The sequence below is a fragment of the Rhopilema esculentum genome, chromosome 2, assembly GCF_057945365.1.
Source record: "Rhopilema esculentum isolate cy_ngs chromosome 2, ASM5794536v1, whole genome shotgun sequence".
Taxonomy (NCBI): Eukaryota; Metazoa; Cnidaria; class Scyphozoa; order Rhizostomeae; family Rhizostomatidae; genus Rhopilema; species Rhopilema esculentum.
This window is the reverse complement of record NC_142816.1, coordinates 1,164,045-1,185,871: the sequence shown is the minus strand read 5'-3', so window position 1 is coordinate 1,185,871 and position 21,827 is coordinate 1,164,045. Positions and strand designations below refer to the sequence as shown.

At 36.4% G+C, this 21,827-nt stretch overlaps 1 protein-coding gene across 1 annotated transcript; it reads left to right on the top strand.

The window, feature by feature from the left end:
* The first annotated feature begins 14,286 nt into the window (after nucleotides 1–14,286).
* Nucleotides 14,287–21,660, top strand: LOC135695567 (uncharacterized). Its single transcript, XM_065214692.2, has 2 exons — nucleotides 14,287–14,367; nucleotides 18,803–21,660. The coding sequence occupies exon 2, from the start codon at nucleotides 18,812–18,814 to the stop codon at nucleotides 21,518–21,520; it is 2,709 nt and encodes a 902-aa protein (XP_065070764.2). The 5' UTR covers nucleotides 14,287–14,367; nucleotides 18,803–18,811; the 3' UTR covers nucleotides 21,521–21,660.
* Nucleotides 21,661–21,827: the final 167 nt, after the last annotated feature.

Sequence of the window (21,827 nt, the reverse complement as noted above, 5' to 3'; positions counted from 1 at the left end):
TAAGAAGGGAGACGACTATATACGGTTTAAATATCTATTATTTGTGGATGATATAAGGTGCATTGTATAAATTCCTGTAGGTTTTCAAGCTTGTGTTTGCCAGATGAAGATTATGTCATTGATGACTCTTTTCCAAAATATTCGACTACGCCCCATCGGGGCATTGCTCAACATATGTTGCTCTATTGTTGTCATGAATATTTTGGCATAATTTAGGGCAAAGGGATTCCCCATTGCGGTGCCTTAAGGGAGGTTAATAAAATTTACAATTAGACTCCTTTTTTATAAGAACCAGTAAATTGAGATTCAGGCGGGTTGTTCTTAATTTTTTTCGAAAAACTGAGGCTGAATTGTTCTTAATTTGCTCATAAATTTATAGGGTATAAGCAGTGCCATCGCTAGCTTTTCGCTCTAGGGAGGTGTCCAGGCCTCATTTGTCAAAAAAGTGTATGAGAAAACCTTCATTTGTGGCCATGTTTGAATATTAAATATGTACGTTGCGTGTGGTACTTTATCCAGAATAACGATAATATAGTTAGCAAATAAATTTAGTACCAGAATGAAAATATAATAGTTTGATTGTTAAAAACACGACTTTTCGAGCATGTATTCGTTATCAAGTTTGAACATTCACCGAAAAAGCATCCCAAGGTAGCAAAAAACTCCTCGTTTTTGAGATGAAATTTTACTGGAAATTACATTTTACAGTAGCTCAGCCTTAGTTTGTTCTTAATTTGTTCTCAACTTTTGTCTAATTTTGAAGTTAGTGTTCTTCAAAAATTGTTCTTATAAAAAGAGAGTGTAAAGGCAATGTAATTATGTTTAAGAATGAAAATCACCATCTGTTGTATTTTAGATGAAGAAGGCCAGTTTCCCCCTGATGATTTTTGATGGCATTGAGGGAAGCTTTGATACCCTCATCTTGTGAAATGCTGGTGTATATATCGAAAGTGTGTTGTAAAAAATGAGCTCATACTCTTTGAATCCAGGATTAGGGGGGTTGCCTCACTCATTAAAAAACTTTATCTTTCTCGTCTCCTCAAGGTTAGGCAAACACATCGGTGAACTAAGGGACACACTGAGCAACTTACCTTAAGAATAATTTTAATGCTACGGGAACTTGGGGCCAGCTCTCAACATTTCCAACTTTTGCTAGGGCAAAGTGTTTTATGCAGAGCAAATATGCAGCCATCCCCCCTCAGCCCCCCAATCCCCAACAAAAAGTATGAAGTGACGCCCTTAGCTCCAGCGAATCTGGTTACAGTGATTTTGGATTGTGAGGAAAACGAACAGGAAAAACTAATTATAAAGAATCCAAAATTGAAACCTTGCACATTTGTAGTTGCAGTTGCTCCGAATTTTTCAACCAGGGGGAACGCCATTTGAAGTGGTGAGAATAAAGAAATTTGGTGTTTATCGGCAAAAGATCACAACATGGATACAACAAGATATCACCGCCAGCATTTCGCTCCCATTTCTAATTTAAATGCTGCATGGTTTAATTCAGAACTGGCAAATACCACACACTGGGCATTGAGTTTACAAAAACCGTTCACCGCCGATTTTTCTCATTACCGAAATACCGCCCAATTTGAAGAAGATTACCGAATTACCGACCGATAAAAAGGCAAATACCGCAATACCGTCAGCCCCAAACATTCCCCCTTATGAAAACTAGCCTGTGCTCCAGACCCCTAATTTCAAAGTAGAGGTCTGGGACACAGGCTAATGAAAACAGGACACATGCATGGTCAGCGGTTTAAATAAGGTCCAATGAATTCGTGAGTTGGGTTCCAAAAGGGTTCTTTTGTTTGTGCTGAAAACAATTGAAGATAATCGATTGCTCCAGGGCCGCCGAGAAGGGGCAAGGGGAGGGGGGAATTGTCCCAGGGCCTCGAGGTGCAGGGGACCTCGTTAAGTAATTAATTATGTTTGAAAAAAGTTAACGAAATTATGCCCGTAAACAGTGAAAGATTTTGAGCGAATGAACGAATTTAAGCTAATTTTAAGGGCGTTGTTGAAACGTAGGGGGCATCGTTTTTCGCTTTTCCCCCAGGGCCTCCAAATTCTCTCGGCGTCTTTGGCTATGGCTACGACAGAGTTCCTTTCTTTACAAAATATAATAAGTTACAAAAGATTACCATGTCTACGAAAGGGTTACTTGCTTCAAAATACCATACCTAAAGAGCGCCAAAGGTTGTGGTATTTTAGAGCCCATTTGCCGTTAGGACTAGTAGCCATTTATACGGAAGTAAAGGAAAAATTGATGTTACATGTCTTAGTAAAATTTGATAGGGTTCCAGAACCCTTGAAACCCGGTCTGAATCGGCCAGTGCTGAGACAAACCCAGAGTTTTTCGGGCCCAGTGTGTTCTTTGCATTGAAAAGTAGATACAATGAATACAGGAACGCTAAAATTTGAATAAAATGTGATATATAATTGTAAATGAACAATATCAAGACTATGTGCTTAATTTTACAAAGTTTGATTTCCAATTTTTTCTAAACAGCAACAGAACAAAAAGAACAAAATAAAAAGATGTGATGCAATTAGGATTAATTGCACCCAGAAAAAGTTGACTAATCTTAGCAGTCAATTTTTGTTACTAGGAAAGGTTTTTACCTAATTTCTTTGTCCAAGTTTCTATTTCTTGTGTACTCTGAAAAATGCCTGCATTTTTAGTAACTGTATTGGTCAACTTTCACTAAAAATTCTCTTCTATGTGCCTTGTGCCTCTTAAGTTTCATCATTAATTTGGTTGTCCACAAAATAACACTTCTTTTTTATAAAATTCCACACCTTGATCCATTAGAAATACACACACAGTTTGCCACATACAAAATTTATCTTTGTGCTATTTTTGTCTGCATTACCCAATGTCAATTACTAGTGTTGCTATGCGAGAAATGTTTTAAAGCACCTCTCCAGTAAAAAAAAATTTTTTTTATTGACTAAAAAGTTAGCATCTGGTGCGTGTATTATGGCAAAGTCGTTGTTTTTGCAAAATTCCAATTATTTTAGAAGTTATAAGGCTTTAAAGTTGCACCTTTCCGAGAAAAAAACGACAAGAGCCGAATCAGTTTGGTGACATTCTGACGTCACAGTGGGCGGCTCTCGTTCGCCATGAATTTCGTACATCTTCCACCGAATCGTGAAGGAGTCATGGTCACGCGTTGATAACTGCATCTAAATCTACAGCAGGAGCTTTTTAGGATCGAAAAATACTAAATGTTTACAATCATTCTAAGTTTGCTGGTCGGCATGTGTCCATGCTGTGTCACGACTTTGTTTTGATCACCTGTGTAGGCCCACAAAGCTACGGCTTCTTGTTCCAGCTCTTCCCTCGCGTATAATTAATCGAAATTGACACTTCAGTTGTTCTCCAGAAACCATGAACAACTAAAGGCTTCAGAATTGATATCTGAAATGCTCAAACTAAAAGCCGGTCCAGAACTGAGAGTACCATCACTTGCAGTGTTCAATTTGCGAATCGCCGTCGTTCGATTCGGTTTGAGGCGAGACTAACGAAACACACTGTGACTTCAAAAGTGCGTCACAGTGTCACCAAACCGAACAATTTTTGTCGGTTAAATCAATTCAATTATCGAATTGCAAGAGCTTATATCGTACAAACTGTGAAAAATATCGAAAATCAAATAACGAATTCTTGTCAGCAGGTTCATCTCCTTTAGATTAGCCAATAAAATGCAAGTGCAAAATTTGGCTGGAGAGGCCTTTAAAGTTGCATCATTGCTGTTTTTATTCAGTGGTGGACATTTTGGCAATATTATGAGAAGAGACAATCCTATCGTTTTGATAAGATGACATCACATTTGTCCATTTTTGTAATAAAAGACTATTGTCTTCTCAAAATATTGGGGGCAACTGCCTTCCTTCACCCCCCTGGGTATCTACCACTTTTTTTGTTTCTATGCCCCTCTTAAACTTACGATAGTTTTTTAATCATTACACCTCTTAAACACCGAAATCAATTTGTTGGATGTTTCCGGGAAATGGGCGTGACCCGTTAGTCATAATGGGTTTTGAGAATGTAATATTTTTGTCTGGATTCTATAGGTCGGGAGTCAAAAATGACTTTGGGAACCATTTGGATCAGGGTTTCCAATGTTTTTCATAGGAAGCTGACCCTGGAAATACTTCAATTGTTTTTGGTGGCCATATATCTCTGTGAAAGTTGTGTCCTTTTACTCAGGTAGCTTTTCCTTTTGCATTTAAGACAACATTGGCTATGAAATACGCATATTTTATCAAATTGTGCTGATATTTAGAACAATGTGGTGTAATACTTTGATAGTGCAGTGTAGGCAAAGAGTTAAAATAATTATATGTTCGATATATCTAGTAAAATCCTGTTAAATTAAATTAAAGTATCGTTATTTTGTATGGAATCTCAGAAAATCTAATGTTCGAAAGTCACTACCGCACAACAGAAACAGAACAGCCATAGCCTTAGGGAAATCAAGTGATAATTCCTGCATTGCCTCTTAATATTCATTCGAAGTTTAATCTAAGGATCTTTTTACGTAGATGTGAACTTTCTGAATTAGAATAGAAGACACTTTTTAGATTTCTAAGATTTTTATTCTGTAAAGCTCTATTCTTGGACCTTGTGTAGAAAATCTGCTTTGTTGTATTATTTAAATCATTTGTTCTATAATGTTATTAGGTTTGAGCGAGCCTTGAAACAACATAGTTACAAAGGAAATAAGAAAACTCACAGGAACATCGGCTTCAAAATAGTTTTATAATTATTTGAATCAACTTTCTTTTCAAATGAAGCACAATCAATTTTCGTAGGCAGATTGAGCATGAATCAAAAGGATAGAAGATCATTATTTTTGCAAATTTCATGCAATGAAAGTTACTTAAGCAGCTTTGCTTCTTTTTGCCTTTTTCTTTAGGCTTCTAAGCGTTTTCTTTTTCTTCTTTTTGTTGGAACCATTTGCGACACAGAGTGTAATTCCAACTTTCAATTTGAAATCGCTGGCCAATTGTGGAACTGCATCTGATTCATAACCAGAGATAGACACTTTCCAGTCGGCATAGACAGAGGGATACAAAGCTGTTTTCTCCAAGAGATCCAGACATCTATCTTCCTCCATATTCACCGGACAGATTTCGGGCTTTGATGTATCATAAGGATTTTGAAACGTTTCTTGTCGGCAACCTTCATTGCTAGCACCCTCGAGGTATTCAAACTTCAAATTCTTGCTTGGGATGATCGTATATGTTTTGCCATTCGGCACCAGTTGGTTCCTCCCCTCTGATTTTGCTTCAACATTGACTCTCTTTCGTATTCCACTCATAGTTGGCAAGAAAATTTCAAACTTCTTTACCGTGATAACAGAATTCTTATCCCCTCTGTCAATCCACTGATTCTCCACCAACCAGTCGCTATTTGGGATTTTGAACCTTACTTGCTTGGCAGCATACAAATTAGATATGCTGAGGTAAGCTTTGTCAGCTTCTGTTGCTGCACTGATTGGTACTTCCCTAAATCCTACTTTTTCCTGGCAAGGTCTTACTTGACGAGAGACAAGAGTAGCAATATTCGTGTTTAACCCTTGACAAAGATTGGGCCTTGTTCCGCCTTCTTTATACTCCAAAATGTCGCAGTATGCCTCTGTAGCCTGCCAAATGTTGATCTTATACGATATATAGGAAGTCAAGCCCACAACTCTCAATTTGTTGACAGCATTGTTGCTTGAATTCTGCCCAGCAGGGAGCTGCTCGTACCCGGCTGTTATGCTTGAAGCGGCATCAATGGATGTAGCAGCCCTCATATAAGTCGCTAGTGCCTCAATGAGCTCAAACTGAAAATCGTATATCTCTGCATAGGTTTCGATCATTCTCTCTGCAAGCAACTTTGTTTTGGGACATAAGTCAGACGCCCTTACAGTTAACTTGTCTGTTCCAGCAATCAGCGCTTCCGTATTCATAATAACATCACAGGTGGCTTCAATAAGGTCAGTCCAGGTTGCTGTCATGGCTGTCAACTCTGGCCTAGTAACCTTCGGATCATAGGCCGTATAGTCTCTAATGAATTTTTGCTTCTCTGATTGAAAAATGGAGGATGACTCTTCATTTCCAATATTATCGACGATTTTTTTTACAGACTCAAGAAATTTGGCATTATCTTGAAACTTGCCTGATATTTCAACGGTCTTTTTTGTTAGTCGATCAAAAGAGCGTTTCACATGGACAAGCTCGCCTGCTTTAGTCATTGAATCGAGCAGTTTGGCACTGCGATCCATAAGATCACCCGCGCTTGTCCCTTCGAAGAGCTTCTCAAGAGGATTTAATGCCACAGCAGTAGCTAGACCAACTTGAACGGTATCTTCAGCTATCTCCAGGGTGATAGCCGTGATTGCTCCATTTATGAGGTCATCAGTGTTTGTCCCTAATTCTTTACTCAGTGTCGAAACACTTTTCCTAAACAATTCTAACCTTCCATTAACGAAATCTACATCAGCACGTGCTTTATCTCTGTTGAAGCTTTCAACCTTTTGGAAATACGTTCTGACGCCTTTAAATCTGTCGTTGATTGTTTTAGTGACTTCGCTGTTAAGCCAACTAAACAGTGGGGGAAGGGAATTTTCTTTGTCTTCGACAATATGCAATATTCTGTCAACTTCAGTTAGCTCTAAAAATGTTTTATAATCAATCCTGGTATTAAGGATTTTTGTCACGTGTCCATGATCAGACGCAACTCGAGACTTGAGGAAAAGCCTTATCTGAGCAACTACTCTGAAGAGGGTGCAGAGGTTCTTTGTTTGGTCAGACTGGTTGCCGACATTAGCTCCACAACCTTCTTTTATCGTTGTTAAATCTGGTGACAGAGATATGAGCTCTGTCAGTGGCTTCATTTGTTCGTTTCTAACACATCTAAAGAATGTTTTCAAATTATCAAAGACCAGTTTCTGAATACTTTTGTCGATTCCTGGCGCTGCTGCCCTGAATAGTTCGGGGTCGTTGTATCCCAGGACGACAAAGTGGATCCAATAAGCGTTCCATTTCTCAGTGCTTCTTCTATCATCTTTTACCTTCATATATGTGTCAGCCATGTTCATCAGTTCTGGTAAATGTTCACAGAATATTTCATCTCGTGGTTGACTCATGCAGTCTCGTTCGATTTTGTTTCGAAGACCTTCTGCCGCTGGTCCTATCAAAACGTCTTCAATTCCAGGCTCCCCATTAACCAAAAGAAAAGAAAAGTATCTTTTGGCATTTTGATCGGGATGGGACAAATGGCGCATTGAAGGATGAAATTTGAGAATTTCATTCCGTATAGCTTCGGGATTATATTTCTTAACCTCTGTTTTCGATTGACGTGTTTGACCACGGCACAGATGTTCTATAGCATTGTCACCAGAATCATCGGCAGAAAGAAACCTGTTGTCAATGAGCTTCTTTCTAAATTCCACAAACTTCTCATCACCTTTTATTTGATGGCTGTTTATGAAATCTTTACAGATGGTTTTAATGTTAACATCACTACTTGCTGAATCCTTTCCAAGAACTTGAGATGCTTGAAACAACAGAGATGCAAGTGCCAGCAGCAACAGCGTCTTCATGACTGTCGCCTAGAAATAATCGAGAAATTGTTTACTCTGCTAAGATTTAACAAGCGCAAAAATGTGAGCAGAAAAACACTAAATAGATTTGTAAATGAAAAATGAATGAAATACTTTTGTTATGCACCAGTTTAGCTATTTTCCACTTATCTGGATGTTTCATGACAGGTCGGTTAATAAGAAAATAAACCAAATCCACGAGAGAGCCCTGAGAATCGCATACAAGAATAGTTAATCTAGTTTCGAAAATTAATTGAATAAAGCAGAATCGGTTTCTATTCACCAGAAAAATTTAGAGTTGCTTGCTACCGAAATCTTTAAAACTCAAAGCAATCTCAATCCTAGTTTCATGAAACAAATTTTCGTTCTGAAAGATGTACCTTACCACCTTCGAAGCTGCAGAAATATTTTGCACCGAAAACAAAAACAACAGGGTATGGTATTGAGAGTGCATGTTTTCTTGGATCTAGGATATGGCATGCTATGCCGCCATCTTCTATAAAAGAGTCCCAGACACTTAGCAACTTCAAGGAACAAATAAAAGCTACGATTTTGATTGCAGTTCTAGATTGTGCAGATTGTATATAGGTAATTTAGGGTTTCGTTTGTAATTCAGATTTAATTTATTATAGTATCTTTCGGTTACCAAAAAAGTTTCAAAATCATACAATTCCGTCCATTACGAACAGTATTTTGCCATAGTAAATCCCGACCCTCCAGCGACATTTTCTTGTTGAATTTAGAAGAACTACCTGCCGAGAAATGGAAGGACGGTTAAACTATTTTGTTAATTCTGCACTTGCTACTGTGGATGTTTTGCACATGCACAGTTCCTCCTCCACATAGGCATAGAAACAGCCTTTATGATTCAAATCACACGATAGAAGTCCTTGAATTACACCTCTTTGGGGATATTCAATTTGATACGTTTCTTTATAGGAGCTTAAAGATGGGGTTGTTTCACGATATATCTAAAAATTGCTATACAAGTAGGTAGCTTTCAAAGCTTTTTAACTTTTATCAAGTTCACTTTGAGAAATGAAGCATTTTGCAAATCGATTTTAACAACGATAACACTGTGAAGATGTTTTTTGTGCTGCATGAGTTCCAACAAACACACCCTCTTCGTTTAAAACATTGATAAATCCTTTCTATTTCTAAATGATTCTGATAATCGGTGCTTATAAACCTTTCAGATATTAAAGGGCATGTGTCGTGAAAATGATTGGTTAATGTGATACAATTTTTCTTTTGTTTAGTACAAAGCATGGAATCTAGGGTAAATGTTTACGGCAGTAAAAATTAATTTAGAAGAAATGAAAATTACGAAACAATGAAATTCCACCCCAAACGTATTTGTTTTATTAGCCAACTGCTAATGTGACATATGCCCTTTAACAATTTGGAGATAAAACAGCCAACTCATTGATGCATTTCTGTTTTTCGAATCGACTACACCCTTTTTCCATAAGAACCAAAACATTTTCCCGAGCCTCAATGTTCTTGTTTGCTAGATAATTCGAGGCTCGGATGTTCTCAATGTTGCTCTAATTTCAACAATGACTTTTTACATGTATGACTTCACTCACCACATTGAATTCAACCCATAAATTGTGTTCAAAATCACTGAATAACTGTCTTGCGTTACATTTTAAGAAACTGTCTTTATTAGTAAATAAGTAATTAGGGCCGGCGAAATGTATTTGAAAACACCAAAAATTTAAAAGGTTTAGGAAAGGCCACCACCATGGTTGGCGGCAAGAACAACTTTAAAGATATGGTATCCCAGGGATGGCCAGAAACTGTATCTAAAATTCATTTTGAGCGAAGGAAATCTGAGGCAATATTTTCACCCTTTGTTTTATTAATGGGGTCACATCGCCTTGATTGAGTATGTATCTGGAAACGTGACATTTACATCGCTTCGACTATTGCGAAAAAATGGGAGATTGGGGCTGGACTATAACCAAGAAAGCGCAAAATCACGTGTATACGCCATTTATCAAAAATAAGAAGACATTTTGCCTACAGACGCTCAGTTTTCAATTTGTTTTGCCACAGAGAGGAGTGAAATAAAGCTGACTGACGTGGCCTAAGTTTGCCCTGACTAAAACATTAAGAAGGCTGTTCAGTTCGGTAATTGTTTCGCATTAATTCTAAAAAAACCTGTAAATTTTAAATTTTCAAATATCTTTAAACAAAAACACTCTAGAGAAAATTTGATACATTTTGAATATAATTTTCTGCTAAAATATTGCACTTTGTCAAAGCGCTAAATTTCCCCCTTGTTTTGACTCTTGCAAAAGCAAAAATAATGCATGCGCCAGATCGGCAGATAAAAAAATTCAATAAAGGTGTTTGCAAGAGTTTAATCACTTATTTTCTTTTCGATGTTTTATTAGTGCGTGCTTATATTTACATACCGTAAACATACCCAATCAGGGCGACGCCAGAAATTTAGGCCGTCAAGACAACTAAGAAGTATCGCAGCTTTTTCAAAATCTTTGTAGAACCAATTACCTGATCTTTTGAAATATACATCTCTTAAGAGCCTGAAGGATTTTTTCAGTGCCAAGTTTTATATCTAAGTCTACGCGAAATAGAAAAATTTTAATTTGTATCTAGGTATACTCAATCAGGGTGACGTGACCCTATGCTCCATAGTTTCCGTCTATTGTAATTTTGATATGAAATAGGAATGTCTTGCAAGTTTTAGAATTACCTTTTAATGTAGCTTGTAATGAAACTTTTTATATAATTAGATTTACAAAGTAGCAAAAATAAGATAGAGAAAAAGAATAAATGAAGCACGGTTTATTAAAAACATTGAAATATCAACCGAAGAACTATAAAAAAAAAGTTTAATCAATTTTGTATCTTTGGGATAGATTTCTGTAAAATCTGATCTTTAATTATTTTGGAACAAAGTGCTGTTAACAAAAGGCTCTGGATTTGAAAAACTTTTTAAACTGTGCTGCTTAAAATGAGTTTTAATAGAATTTATAGCAACGTTTAAATTTTCTCTTTGATAATCAAACTTTGAAGCTTTCTTGATGATACTTTCAAAGAACAAATCTGCCGATTCTTTATTTCTTATATCCTTAAAAATTTTTCTTTCTAGCATTTTCTTTTCTTCCAACAGTTGATTTAATCTGTGACGTTTTTGAAAAGTTTTCTGTTAAAAAATAGATCTTGTAAGCTAAGTTAAGGCGATAAAAATGAAACTCCGTCATTTTTTTCTGCAATCAAGGTATTCTGGATCAGGTCAGGTTTCTCGATCTATTTCCTCGTGTTACAACATAGACAATGGCCGTTTTCTTCGATCAAGTTCCCATGTTCAATTTTATAATCTTCTATAGTAAAGACATAGTAACCCAGCTAAAGCTAAAAGGCATATCTAAAGGAATGCTAGGCACATTTCTTTCTTCTCTTGCATAAAAAAATCATTTTGTAAATTTAGGTAACGCAGATGATTAGCTGAGGTGGAGAGGGAGAAAGGAGATCAGAGCTCAAGCACTATTCAGTACTTGTCATTGTCTAAAAATGATAACTAGCATGTTTGTACTTGAAAATCCTTTTTATGAAATGGAAGGCACGACCACTGCTGACAAACTTGTCGTCAAGCCAAGGCCAGCCTTAGGCAATGCGGAACCCAGGACAAATTGTTGTCTAGCATAAGATTTTAGCACACTGTTGAAGCATGAACGATGCCTCCTGAAGTCTGGTTTTCATATAGCTTCAAAACATTGGCTACACGTCGGCGATGCATCGCCGATGAATCTCTTCAACCTTGTTTATGAAAACTTTCTCAGTATGTAAAAATTTTAATTCTGTAGATAAAGAAGTGCTGAATAATCATGTACCTCTGAAACAAAAAAATTACGCGCAAATGATGCACCTTTCATGACGAAAACTTTAAAAAAGGTTCATAACAGATTAAACAGGCATCATACATCTGAAAACTGGAACCCTTTCAAAAAAGGCAAGAAACAGTTATGTGAAAATTTTGCGTCAAGCAAAATTACCATTTTATGGCATACTGGTTTCTTGTTGGACAGCCGACTCTCTCTTTGAGTGGAAACTACTTAGATAATTTCGCCTTATCTAAGATTGTTAATTAAACTTTCACAAAATACTTTCTTCTGATGCCTATATTGTGGAAGTTTACTTTGAAATAATTATATTCAGATTAACTTATTTCGAATTACAATTAGGTTAATTTTTTATACTGTAAAAGATCATGTAAGTTTTTTTTAAGTGGAGGGCATCTTGGCAATCAGCATTGCTGAGGAGCTACCCTCCTTAAACACATGAAATGAAATCAAATGCTTCCTGGCAGCAATTCTTGAATTGAAAATTACAGTTATATAGTAATTAGTAATCAGAAAGGTAATGGGAACAGAAATCTGAAATTTTAAAGGTTTTTCAAAGAAAAACTTTTTATCTGATATTCGACCGTCACTTGATTTGCACTCTAAAGACTGCTAATTAGGGAAGACGTGAAACGTGTTTTACGCAAAATTGATCAACGAAATATGAAGTAATACTATTTAATCATCCAGTAACCAGAAAACAGCTAATCATCAGGGTATGTGACCCGTAAAAAGTTATGGTTGACTGTGTAACTCTTGTTTCATCGCGATGAATCGATATTATTTACAAACGCAGGTTCGACAGAGACAAGACAAACGTAACCGAATATAACGATACATCTCACTCAAAAGTTACATGACCTCGACTTGAATGTTGTAAAAGAATAATCTGAATACTGTCCAAAACACAGGGGTATCAAATTAACTTAGGTTAAAAGCCCTACAACTGGCGATTTTTTATTGAAAATTCCAAGATTCAGAAAACGTAATGTTAGTGGATCCAAATATGCCAATCAAAAATGCAGGATAATAACATGTAGGGTTGTCGCTAGCCTATATTGTCTTTAACATCAATTTTAAGCATACCTTGTTTATTTTTAAAGGAGAATTATCCCTTTTGAGCCGAAGGGGCCCCTGTTTGGACCCCCAAATATAAATTATCAAACGAGCTTCATTTCCATCCTACCATGCGACTGCGACGTAATAGTCGACGTCGCAGCGTCGATCTGACCACGTTCGAATGGCATCACTTTTTTAAGGTCCCTTTTTCAGGCTTTCGGGCGCCATATCTAGATAAGTTCAAGTCGTAGAAAGAAACGGAAAACGGCATCTTGACAAGCAGAAAAAGCTCTACAAAATATGTGTAAATCGTTTTTCGCTTCATACGACCTTTAAACCGAGAGATAACGTTTTTTAGGTCCTTTCGCACTTCACGCCATAAAAGTCTGGGGTTGGCTTGTTAAGGTTTTCTCCAAACTTTTTTCACCATTAACTAAAAAAACCAAGCTGAATTCAAATTATACAACTGGCTGGACATTGAAATATGAAATTCTTAATGTTCCTCTTATTATTTGAAACCAAGAGATAGGCAAAGCTGGAATCACTTCACTCCTTAGTTGGTGCCTGAATGACGTTTTCGATTACTTCACATTCTTATTAGTCTTCTTCTACTTCTCCATCGGGGTTTCTCAATAAAATTTACCACCAGATTAAGTGATAAATCAATACCAAAATAAATAAATATATATAACAGATGAAACATTTATGAAAAGTTCGTTATATCTTAAATCGAGGGTAATTATGACGAAGGGACCGAAAAATTGGTTCGTAATAACGAGAGTTCGCTATATCCGGGGTTCGTTAAACCGACAGAATTTGTAAGGAGCTTGTTAGGCAGAATCCAAGGGACCAGAAATTTAGTCCGGTAAGTTCGTTATATCTGGGGCTTGCTATACCGGGATTCCACTGTACTATAAACTTTAAAATGGTTTTTCTGGCCGATTTTAAGGATATTTTGCAAAAAAGGTTGGAAATAGAGTGCCTTTGAGAAATCTCCAATTTCACCTTTAGCGGTCTAAAAAAGAGGGCTTGGTTTAACACTGAGGTAATAAAAATATTTTGCATTATTTGAAAATTATCTTAATATGATTGATTTGATAGCTATTCAAAATGTTGATTTGATAGCTGCTCAGTTCCTAACTATAACGATAAAAAATTTAACCAATTGAAAACAGCAAAAATGAATAAAAAGATACTTCAAGCTTATCTTTAGCAAATTTTGCCTTGGTAGGATGAAGATGAAGCTCGTTTGATAATTTATATTTGGGGGTCCAAACAGGGGCCCCTTCGGCTCAAAAGGGATAATTCTCCTTTAAAAATAAACAAGGTATGCTTAAAATTGATGTTAAAGACAATATAGGCTAGCGACAACCCTACATGTTATTATCCTGCATTTTTGATTGGCATATTTGGATCCACTAACATTACGTTTTCTGAATCTTGGAATTTTCAATAAAAAATTGCCAGTTGTAGGGCTTTTAACCTAAGTTAATTTGATACCCCTGTGTTTTGGACAGTATTCAGATTATTCTTTTACAACATTCAAGTCGAGGTCATGTAACTTTTGAGTGAGATGTATCGTTATATTCGGTTACGTTTGTCTTGTCTCTGTCGAACCTGCGTTTGTAAATAATATCGATTCATCGCGATGAAACAAGAGTTACACAGTCAACCATAACTTTTTACGGGTCACATACCCTGATGATTAGCTGTTTTCTGGTTACTGGATGATTAAATAGTATTACTTCATATTTCGTTGATCAATTTTGCGTAAAACACGTTTCACGTCTTCCCTAATTAGCAGTCTTTAGAGTGCAAATCAAGTGACGGTCGAATATCAGGTAAGAAGTTTTTCTTTGAAAAACCTTTAAAATTTCAGATTTCTGTTCCCATTACCTTTCTGATTACTAATTACTATATAACTGTAATTTTCAATTCAAGAATTGCTGCCAGGAAGCATTTGATTTCATTTCATGTGTTTAAGGAGGGTAGCTCCTCAGCAATGCTGATTGCCAAGATGCCCTCCACTTAAAAAAAACTTACAAGATCTTTTACAGTATAAAAAATTAACCTAATTGTAATTCGAAATAAGTTAATCTGAATATAATTATTTCAAAGTAAACTTCCACAATATAGGCATCAGAAGAAAGTATTTTGTGAAAGTTTAATTAACAATCTTAGATAAGGCGAAATCATCTAAGTAGTTTCCACTCAAAGAGAGAGTCGGCTGTCCAACAAGAAACCAGTATGCCATAAAATGGTAATTTTGCTTGACGCAAAATTTTCACATAACTGTTTCTTGCCTTTTTTGAAAGGGTTCCAGTTTTCAGATGTATGATGCCTGTTTAATCTGTTATGAACCTTTTTTAAAGTTTTCGTCATGAAAGGTGCATCATTTGCGCGTAATTTTTTTGTTTCAGAGGTACATGATTATTCAGCACTTCTTTATCTACAGAATTAAAATTTTTACATACTGAGAAAGTTTTCATAAACAAGGTTGAAGAGATTCATCGGCGATGCATCGCCGACGTGTAGCCAATGTTTTGAAGCTATATGAAAACCAGACTTCAGGAGGCATCGTTCATGCTTCAACAGTGTGCTAAAATCTTATGCTAGACAACAATTTGTCCTGGGTTCCGCATTGCCTAAGGCTGGCCTTGGCTTGACGACAAGTTTGTCAGCAGTGGTCGTGCCTTCCATTTCATAAAAAGGATTTTCAAGTACAAACATGCTAGTTATCATTTTTAGACAATGACAAGTACTGAATAGTGCTTGAGCTCTGATCTCCTTTCTCCCTCTCCACCTCAGCTAATCATCTGCGTTACCTAAATTTACAAAATGATTTTTTTATGCAAGAGAAGAAAGAAATGTGCCTAGCATTCCTTTAGATATGCCTTTTAGCTTTAGCTGGGTTACTATGTCTTTACTATAGAAGATTATAAAATTGAACATGGGAACTTGATCGAAGAAAACGGCCATTGTCTATGTTGTAACACGAGGAAATAGATCGAGAAACCTGACCTGATCCAGAATACCTTGATTGCAGAAAAAAATGACGGAGTTTCATTTTTATCGCCTTAACTTAGCTTACAAGATCTATTTTTTAACAGAAAACTTTTCAAAAACGTCACAGATTAAATCAACTGTTGGAAGAAAAGAAAATGCTAGAAAGAAAAATTTTTAAGGATATAAGAAATAAAGAATCGGCAGATTTGTTCTTTGAAAGTATCATCAAGAAAGCTTCAAAGTTTGATTATCAAAGAGAAAATTTAAACGTTGCTATAAATTCTATTAAAACTCATTTTAAGCAGCACAGTTTAAAAAGTTTTTCAAATCCAGAGCCTTTTGTTAACAGCACTTTGTTCCAAAATAATTAAAGATCAGATTTTACAGAAATCTATCCCAAAGATACAAAATTGATTAAACTTTTTTTTTATAGTTCTTCGGTTGATATTTCAATGTTTTTAATAAACCGTGCTTCATTTATTCTTTTTCTCTATCTTATTTTTGCTACTTTGTAAATCTAATTATATAAAAAGTTTCATTACAAGCTACATTAAAAGGTAATTCTAAAACTTGCAAGACATTCCTATTTCATATCAAAATTACAATAGACGGAAACTATGGAGCATAGGGTCACGTCACCCTGATTGAGTATACCTAGATACAAATTAAAATTTTTCTATTTCGCGTAGACTTAGATATAAAACTTGGCACTGAAAAAATCCTTCAGGCTCTTAAGAGATGTATATTTCAAAAGATCAGGTAATTGGTTCTACAAAGATTTTGAAAAAGCTGCGATACTTCTTAGTTGTCTTGACGGCCTAAATTTCTGGCGTCGCCCTGATTGGGTATGTTTACGGTATGTAAATATAAGCACGCACTAATAAAACATCGAAAAGAAAATAAGTGATTAAACTCTTGCAAACACCTTTATTGAATTTTTTTATCTGCCGATCTGGCGCATGCATTATTTTTGCTTTTGCAAGAGTCAAAACAAGGGGGAAATTTAGCGCTTTGACAAAGTGCAATATTTTAGCAGAAAATTATATTCAAAATGTATCAAATTTTCTCTAGAGTGTTTTTGTTTAAAGATATTTGAAAATTTAAAATTTACAGGTTTTTTTAGAATTAATGCGAAACAATTACCGAACTGAACAGCCTTCTTAATGTTTTAGTCAGGGCAAACTTAGGCCACGTCAGTCAGCTTTATTTCACTCCTCTCTGTGGCAAAACAAATTGAAAACTGAGCGTCTGTAGGCAAAATGTCTTCTTATTTTTGATAAATGGCGTATACACGTGATTTTGCGCTTTCTTGGTTATAGTCCAGCCCCAATCTCCCATTTTTTCGCAATAGTCGAAGCGATGTAAATGTCACGTTTCCAGATACATACTCAATCAAGGCGATGTGACCCCATTAATAAAACAAAGGGTGAAAATATTGCCTCAGATTTCCTTCGCTCAAAATGAATTTTAGATACAGTTTCTGGCCATCCCTGGGATACCATATCTTTAAAGTTGTTCTTGCCGCCAACCATGGTGGTGGCCTTTCCTAAACCTTTTAAATTTTTGGTGTTTTCAAATACATTTCGCCGGCCCTAATTACTTATTTACTAATAAAGACAGTTTCTTAAAATGTAACGCAAGACAGTTATTCAGTGATTTTGAACACAATTTATGGGTTGAATTCAATGTGGTGAGTGAAGTCATACATGTAAAAAGTCATTGTTGAAATTAGAGCAACATTGAGAACATCCGAGCCTCGAATTATCTAGCAAACAAGAACATTGAGGCTCGGGAAAATGTTTTGGTTCTTATGGAAAAAGGGTGTAGTCGATTCGAAAAACAGAAATGCATCAATGAGTTGGCTGTTTTATCTCCAAATTGTTAAAGGGCATATGTCACATTAGCAGTTGGCTAATAAAACAAATACGTTTGGGGTGGAATTTCATTGTTTCGTAATTTTCATTTCTTCTAAATTAATTTTTACTGCCGTAAACATTTACCCTAGATTCCATGCTTTGTACTAAACAAAAGAAAAATTGTATCACATTAACCAATCATTTTCACGACACATGCCCTTTAATATCTGAAAGGTTTATAAGCACCGATTATCAGAATCATTTAGAAATAGAAAGGATTTATCAATGTTTTAAACGAAGAGGGTGTGTTTGTTGGAACTCATGCAGCACAAAAAACATCTTCACAGTGTTATCGTTGTTAAAATCGATTTGCAAAATGCTTCATTTCTCAAAGTGAACTTGATAAAAGTTAAAAAGCTTTGAAAGCTACCTACTTGTATAGCAATTTTTAGATATATCGTGAAACAACCCCATCTTTAAGCTCCTATAAAGAAACGTATCAAATTGAATATCCCCAAAGAGGTGTAATTCAAGGACTTCTATCGTGTGATTTGAATCATAAAGGCTGTTTCTATGCCTATGTGGAGGAGGAACTGTGCATGTGCAAAACATCCACAGTAGCAAGTGCAGAATTAACAAAATAGTTTAACCGTCCTTCCATTTCTCGGCAGGTAGTTCTTCTAAATTCAACAAGAAAATGTCGCTGGAGGGTCGGGATTTACTATGGCAAAATACTGTTCGTAATGGACGGAATTGTATGATTTTGAAACTTTTTTGGTAACCGAAAGATACTATAATAAATTAAATCTGAATTACAAACGAAACCCTAAATTACCTATATACAATCTGCACAATCTAGAACTGCAATCAAAATCGTAGCTTTTATTTGTTCCTTGAAGTTGCTAAGTGTCTGGGACTCTTTTATAGAAGATGGCGGCATAGCATGCCATATCCTAGATCCAAGAAAACATGCACTCTCAATACCATACCCTGTTGTTTTTGTTTTCGGTGCAAAATATTTCTGCAGCTTCGAAGGTGGTAAGGTACATCTTTCAGAACGAAAATTTGTTTCATGAAACTAGGATTGAGATTGCTTTGAGTTTTAAAGATTTCGGTAGCAAGCAACTCTAAATTTTTCTGGTGAATAGAAACCGATTCTGCTTTATTCAATTAATTTTCGAAACTAGATTAACTATTCTTGTATGCGATTCTCAGGGCTCTCTCGTGGATTTGGTTTATTTTCTTATTAACCGACCTGTCATGAAACATCCAGATAAGTGGAAAATAGCTAAACTGGTGCATAACAAAAGTATTTCATTCATTTTTCATTTACAAATCTATTTAGTGTTTTTCTGCTCACATTTTTGCGCTTGTTAAATCTTAGCAGAGTAAACAATTTCTCGATTATTTCTAGGCGACAGTCATGAAGACGCTGTTGCTGCTGGCACTTGCATCTCTGTTGTTTCAAGCATCTCAAGTTCTTGGAAAGGATTCAGCAAGTAGTGATGTTAACATTAAAACCATCTGTAAAGATTTCATAAACAGCCATCAAATAAAAGGTGATGAGAAGTTTGTGGAATTTAGAAAGAAACTCATTGACAACAGGTTTCTTTCTGCCGATGATTCTGGTGACAATGCTATAGAACATCTGTGCCGTGGTCAAACACGTCAATCGAAAACAGAGGTTAAGAAATATAATCCCGAAGCTATACGGAATGAAATTCTCAAATTACATCCTTCAATGCGCCATTTGTCCCATCCCGATCAAAATGCCAAAATATACTTTTCTTTTCTTTTGGTTAATGGAGAGCCTGGAATTGAAGACGTTTTGATAGGACCGGCGGCAGAAGGTCTTCGAAACAAAATCGAACGAGACTGCATGAGTCAACCACGAGATGAAATATTCTGTGAACATTTACCAGAACTGATGAACATGGCTGACACATATATGAAGGTAAAAGATGATAGAAGAAGCACTGAGAAATGGAACGCTTATTGGATCCACTTTGTCGTCCTGGGATACAACGACCCCGAACTATTCAGGGCAGCAGCGCCAGGAATCGACAAAAGTATTCAGAAACTGGTCTTTGATAATTTGAAAACATTCTTTAGATGTGTTAGAAACGAACAAATGAAGCCACTGACAGAGCTCATATCTCTGTCACCAGATTTAACAACGATAAAAGAAGGTTGTGGAGCTAATGTCGGCAACCAGTCTGACCAAACAAAGAACCTCTGCACCCTCTTCAGAGTAGTTGCTCAGATAAGGCTTTTCCTCAAGTCTCGAGTTGCGTCTGATCATGGACACGTGACAAAAATCCTTAATACCAGGATTGATTATAAAACATTTTTAGAGCTAACTGAAGTTGACAGAATATTGCATATTGTCGAAGACAAAGAAAATTCCCTTCCCCCACTGTTTAGTTGGCTTAACAGCGAAGTCACTAAAACAATCAACGACAGATTTAAAGGCGTCAGAACGTATTTCCAAAAGGTTGAAAGCTTCAACAGAGATAAAGCACGTGCTGATGTAGATTTCGTTAATGGAAGGTTAGAATTGTTTAGGAAAAGTGTTTCGACACTGAGTAAAGAATTAGGGACAAACACTGATGACCTCATAAATGGAGCAATCACGGCTATCACCCTGGAGATAGCTGAAGATACCGTTCAAGTTGGTCTAGCTACTGCTGTGGCATTAAATCCTCTTGAGAAGCTCTTCGAAGGGACAAGCGCGGGTGATCTTATGGATCGCAGTGCCAAACTGCTCGATTCAATGACTAAAGCAGGCGAGCTTGTCCATGTGAAACGCTCTTTTGATCGACTAACAAAAAAGACCGTTGAAATATCAGGCAAGTTTCAAGATAATGCCAAATTTCTTGAGTCTGTAAAAAAAATCGTCGATAATATTGGAAATGAAGAGTCATCCTCCATTTTTCAATCAGAGAAGCAAAAATTCATTAGAGACTATACGGCCTATGATCCGAAGGTTACTAGGCCAGAGTTGACAGCCATGACAGCAACCTGGACTGACCTTATTGAAGCCACCTGTGATGTTATTATGAATACGGAAGCGCTGATTGCTGGAACAGACAAGTTAACTGTAAGGGCGTCTGACTTATGTCCCAAAACAAAGTTGCTTGCAGAGAGAATGATCGAAACCTATGCAGAGATATACGATTTTCAGTTTGAGCTCATTGAGGCACTAGCGACTTATATGAGGGCTGCTACATCCATTGATGCCGCTTCAAGCATAACAGCCGGGTACGAGCAGCTCCCTGCTGGGCAGAATTCAAGCAACAATGCTGTCAACAAATTGAGAGTTGTGGGCTTGACTTCCTATATATCGTATAAGATCAACATTTGGCAGGCTACAGAGGCATACTGCGACATTTTGGAGTATAAAGAAGGCGGAACAAGGCCCAATCTTTGTCAAGGGTTAAACACGAATATTGCTACTCTTGTCTCTCGTCAAGTAAGACCTTGCCAGGAAAAAGTAGGATTTAGGGAAGTACCAATCAGTGCAGCAACAGAAGCTGACAAAGCTTACCTCAACATATCTAATTTGTATGCTGCCAAGCAAGTAAGGTTCAAAATCCCAAATAGCGACTGGTTGGTGGAGAATCAGTGGATTGACAGAGGGGATAAGAATTCTGTTATCACGGTAAAGAAGTTTGAAATTTTCTTGCCAACTATGAGTGGAATACGAAAGAGAGTCAATGTTGAAGCAAAATCAGAGGGGAGGAACCAACTGGTGCCGAATGGCAAAACATATACGATCATCCCAAGCAAGAATTTGAAGTTTGAATACCTCGAGGGTGGTAGCAATGAAGGTTGCCGACAAGAAACGTTTCAAAATCCTTATGATACATCAAAGCCCGAAATCTGTCCGGTGAATATGGAGGAAGATAGATGTCTGGATCTCTTGGAGAAAACAGCTTTGTATCCCTCTGTCTATGCCGACTGGAAAGTGTCTATCTCTGGTTATGAATCAGATGCAGTTCCACAATTGGCCAGCGATTTCAAATTGAAAGTTGGAATTACACTCTGTGTCGCAAATGGTTCCAACAAAAAGAAGAAAAAGAAAACGCTTAGAAGCCTAAAGAAAAAGGCAAAAAGAAGCAAAGCTGCTTAAGTAACTTTCATTGCATGAAATTTGCAAAAATAATGATCTTCTATCCTTTTGATTCATGCTCAATCTGCCTACGAAAATTGATTGTGCTTCATTTGAAAAGAAAGTTGATTCAAATAATTATAAAACTATTTTGAAGCCGATGTTCCTGTGAGTTTTCTTATTTCCTTTGTAACTATGTTGTTTCAAGGCTCGCTCAAACCTAATAACATTATAGAACAAATGATTTAAATAATACAACAAAGCAGATTTTCTACACAAGGTCCAAGAATAGAGCTTTACAGAATAAAAATCTTAGAAATCTAAAAAG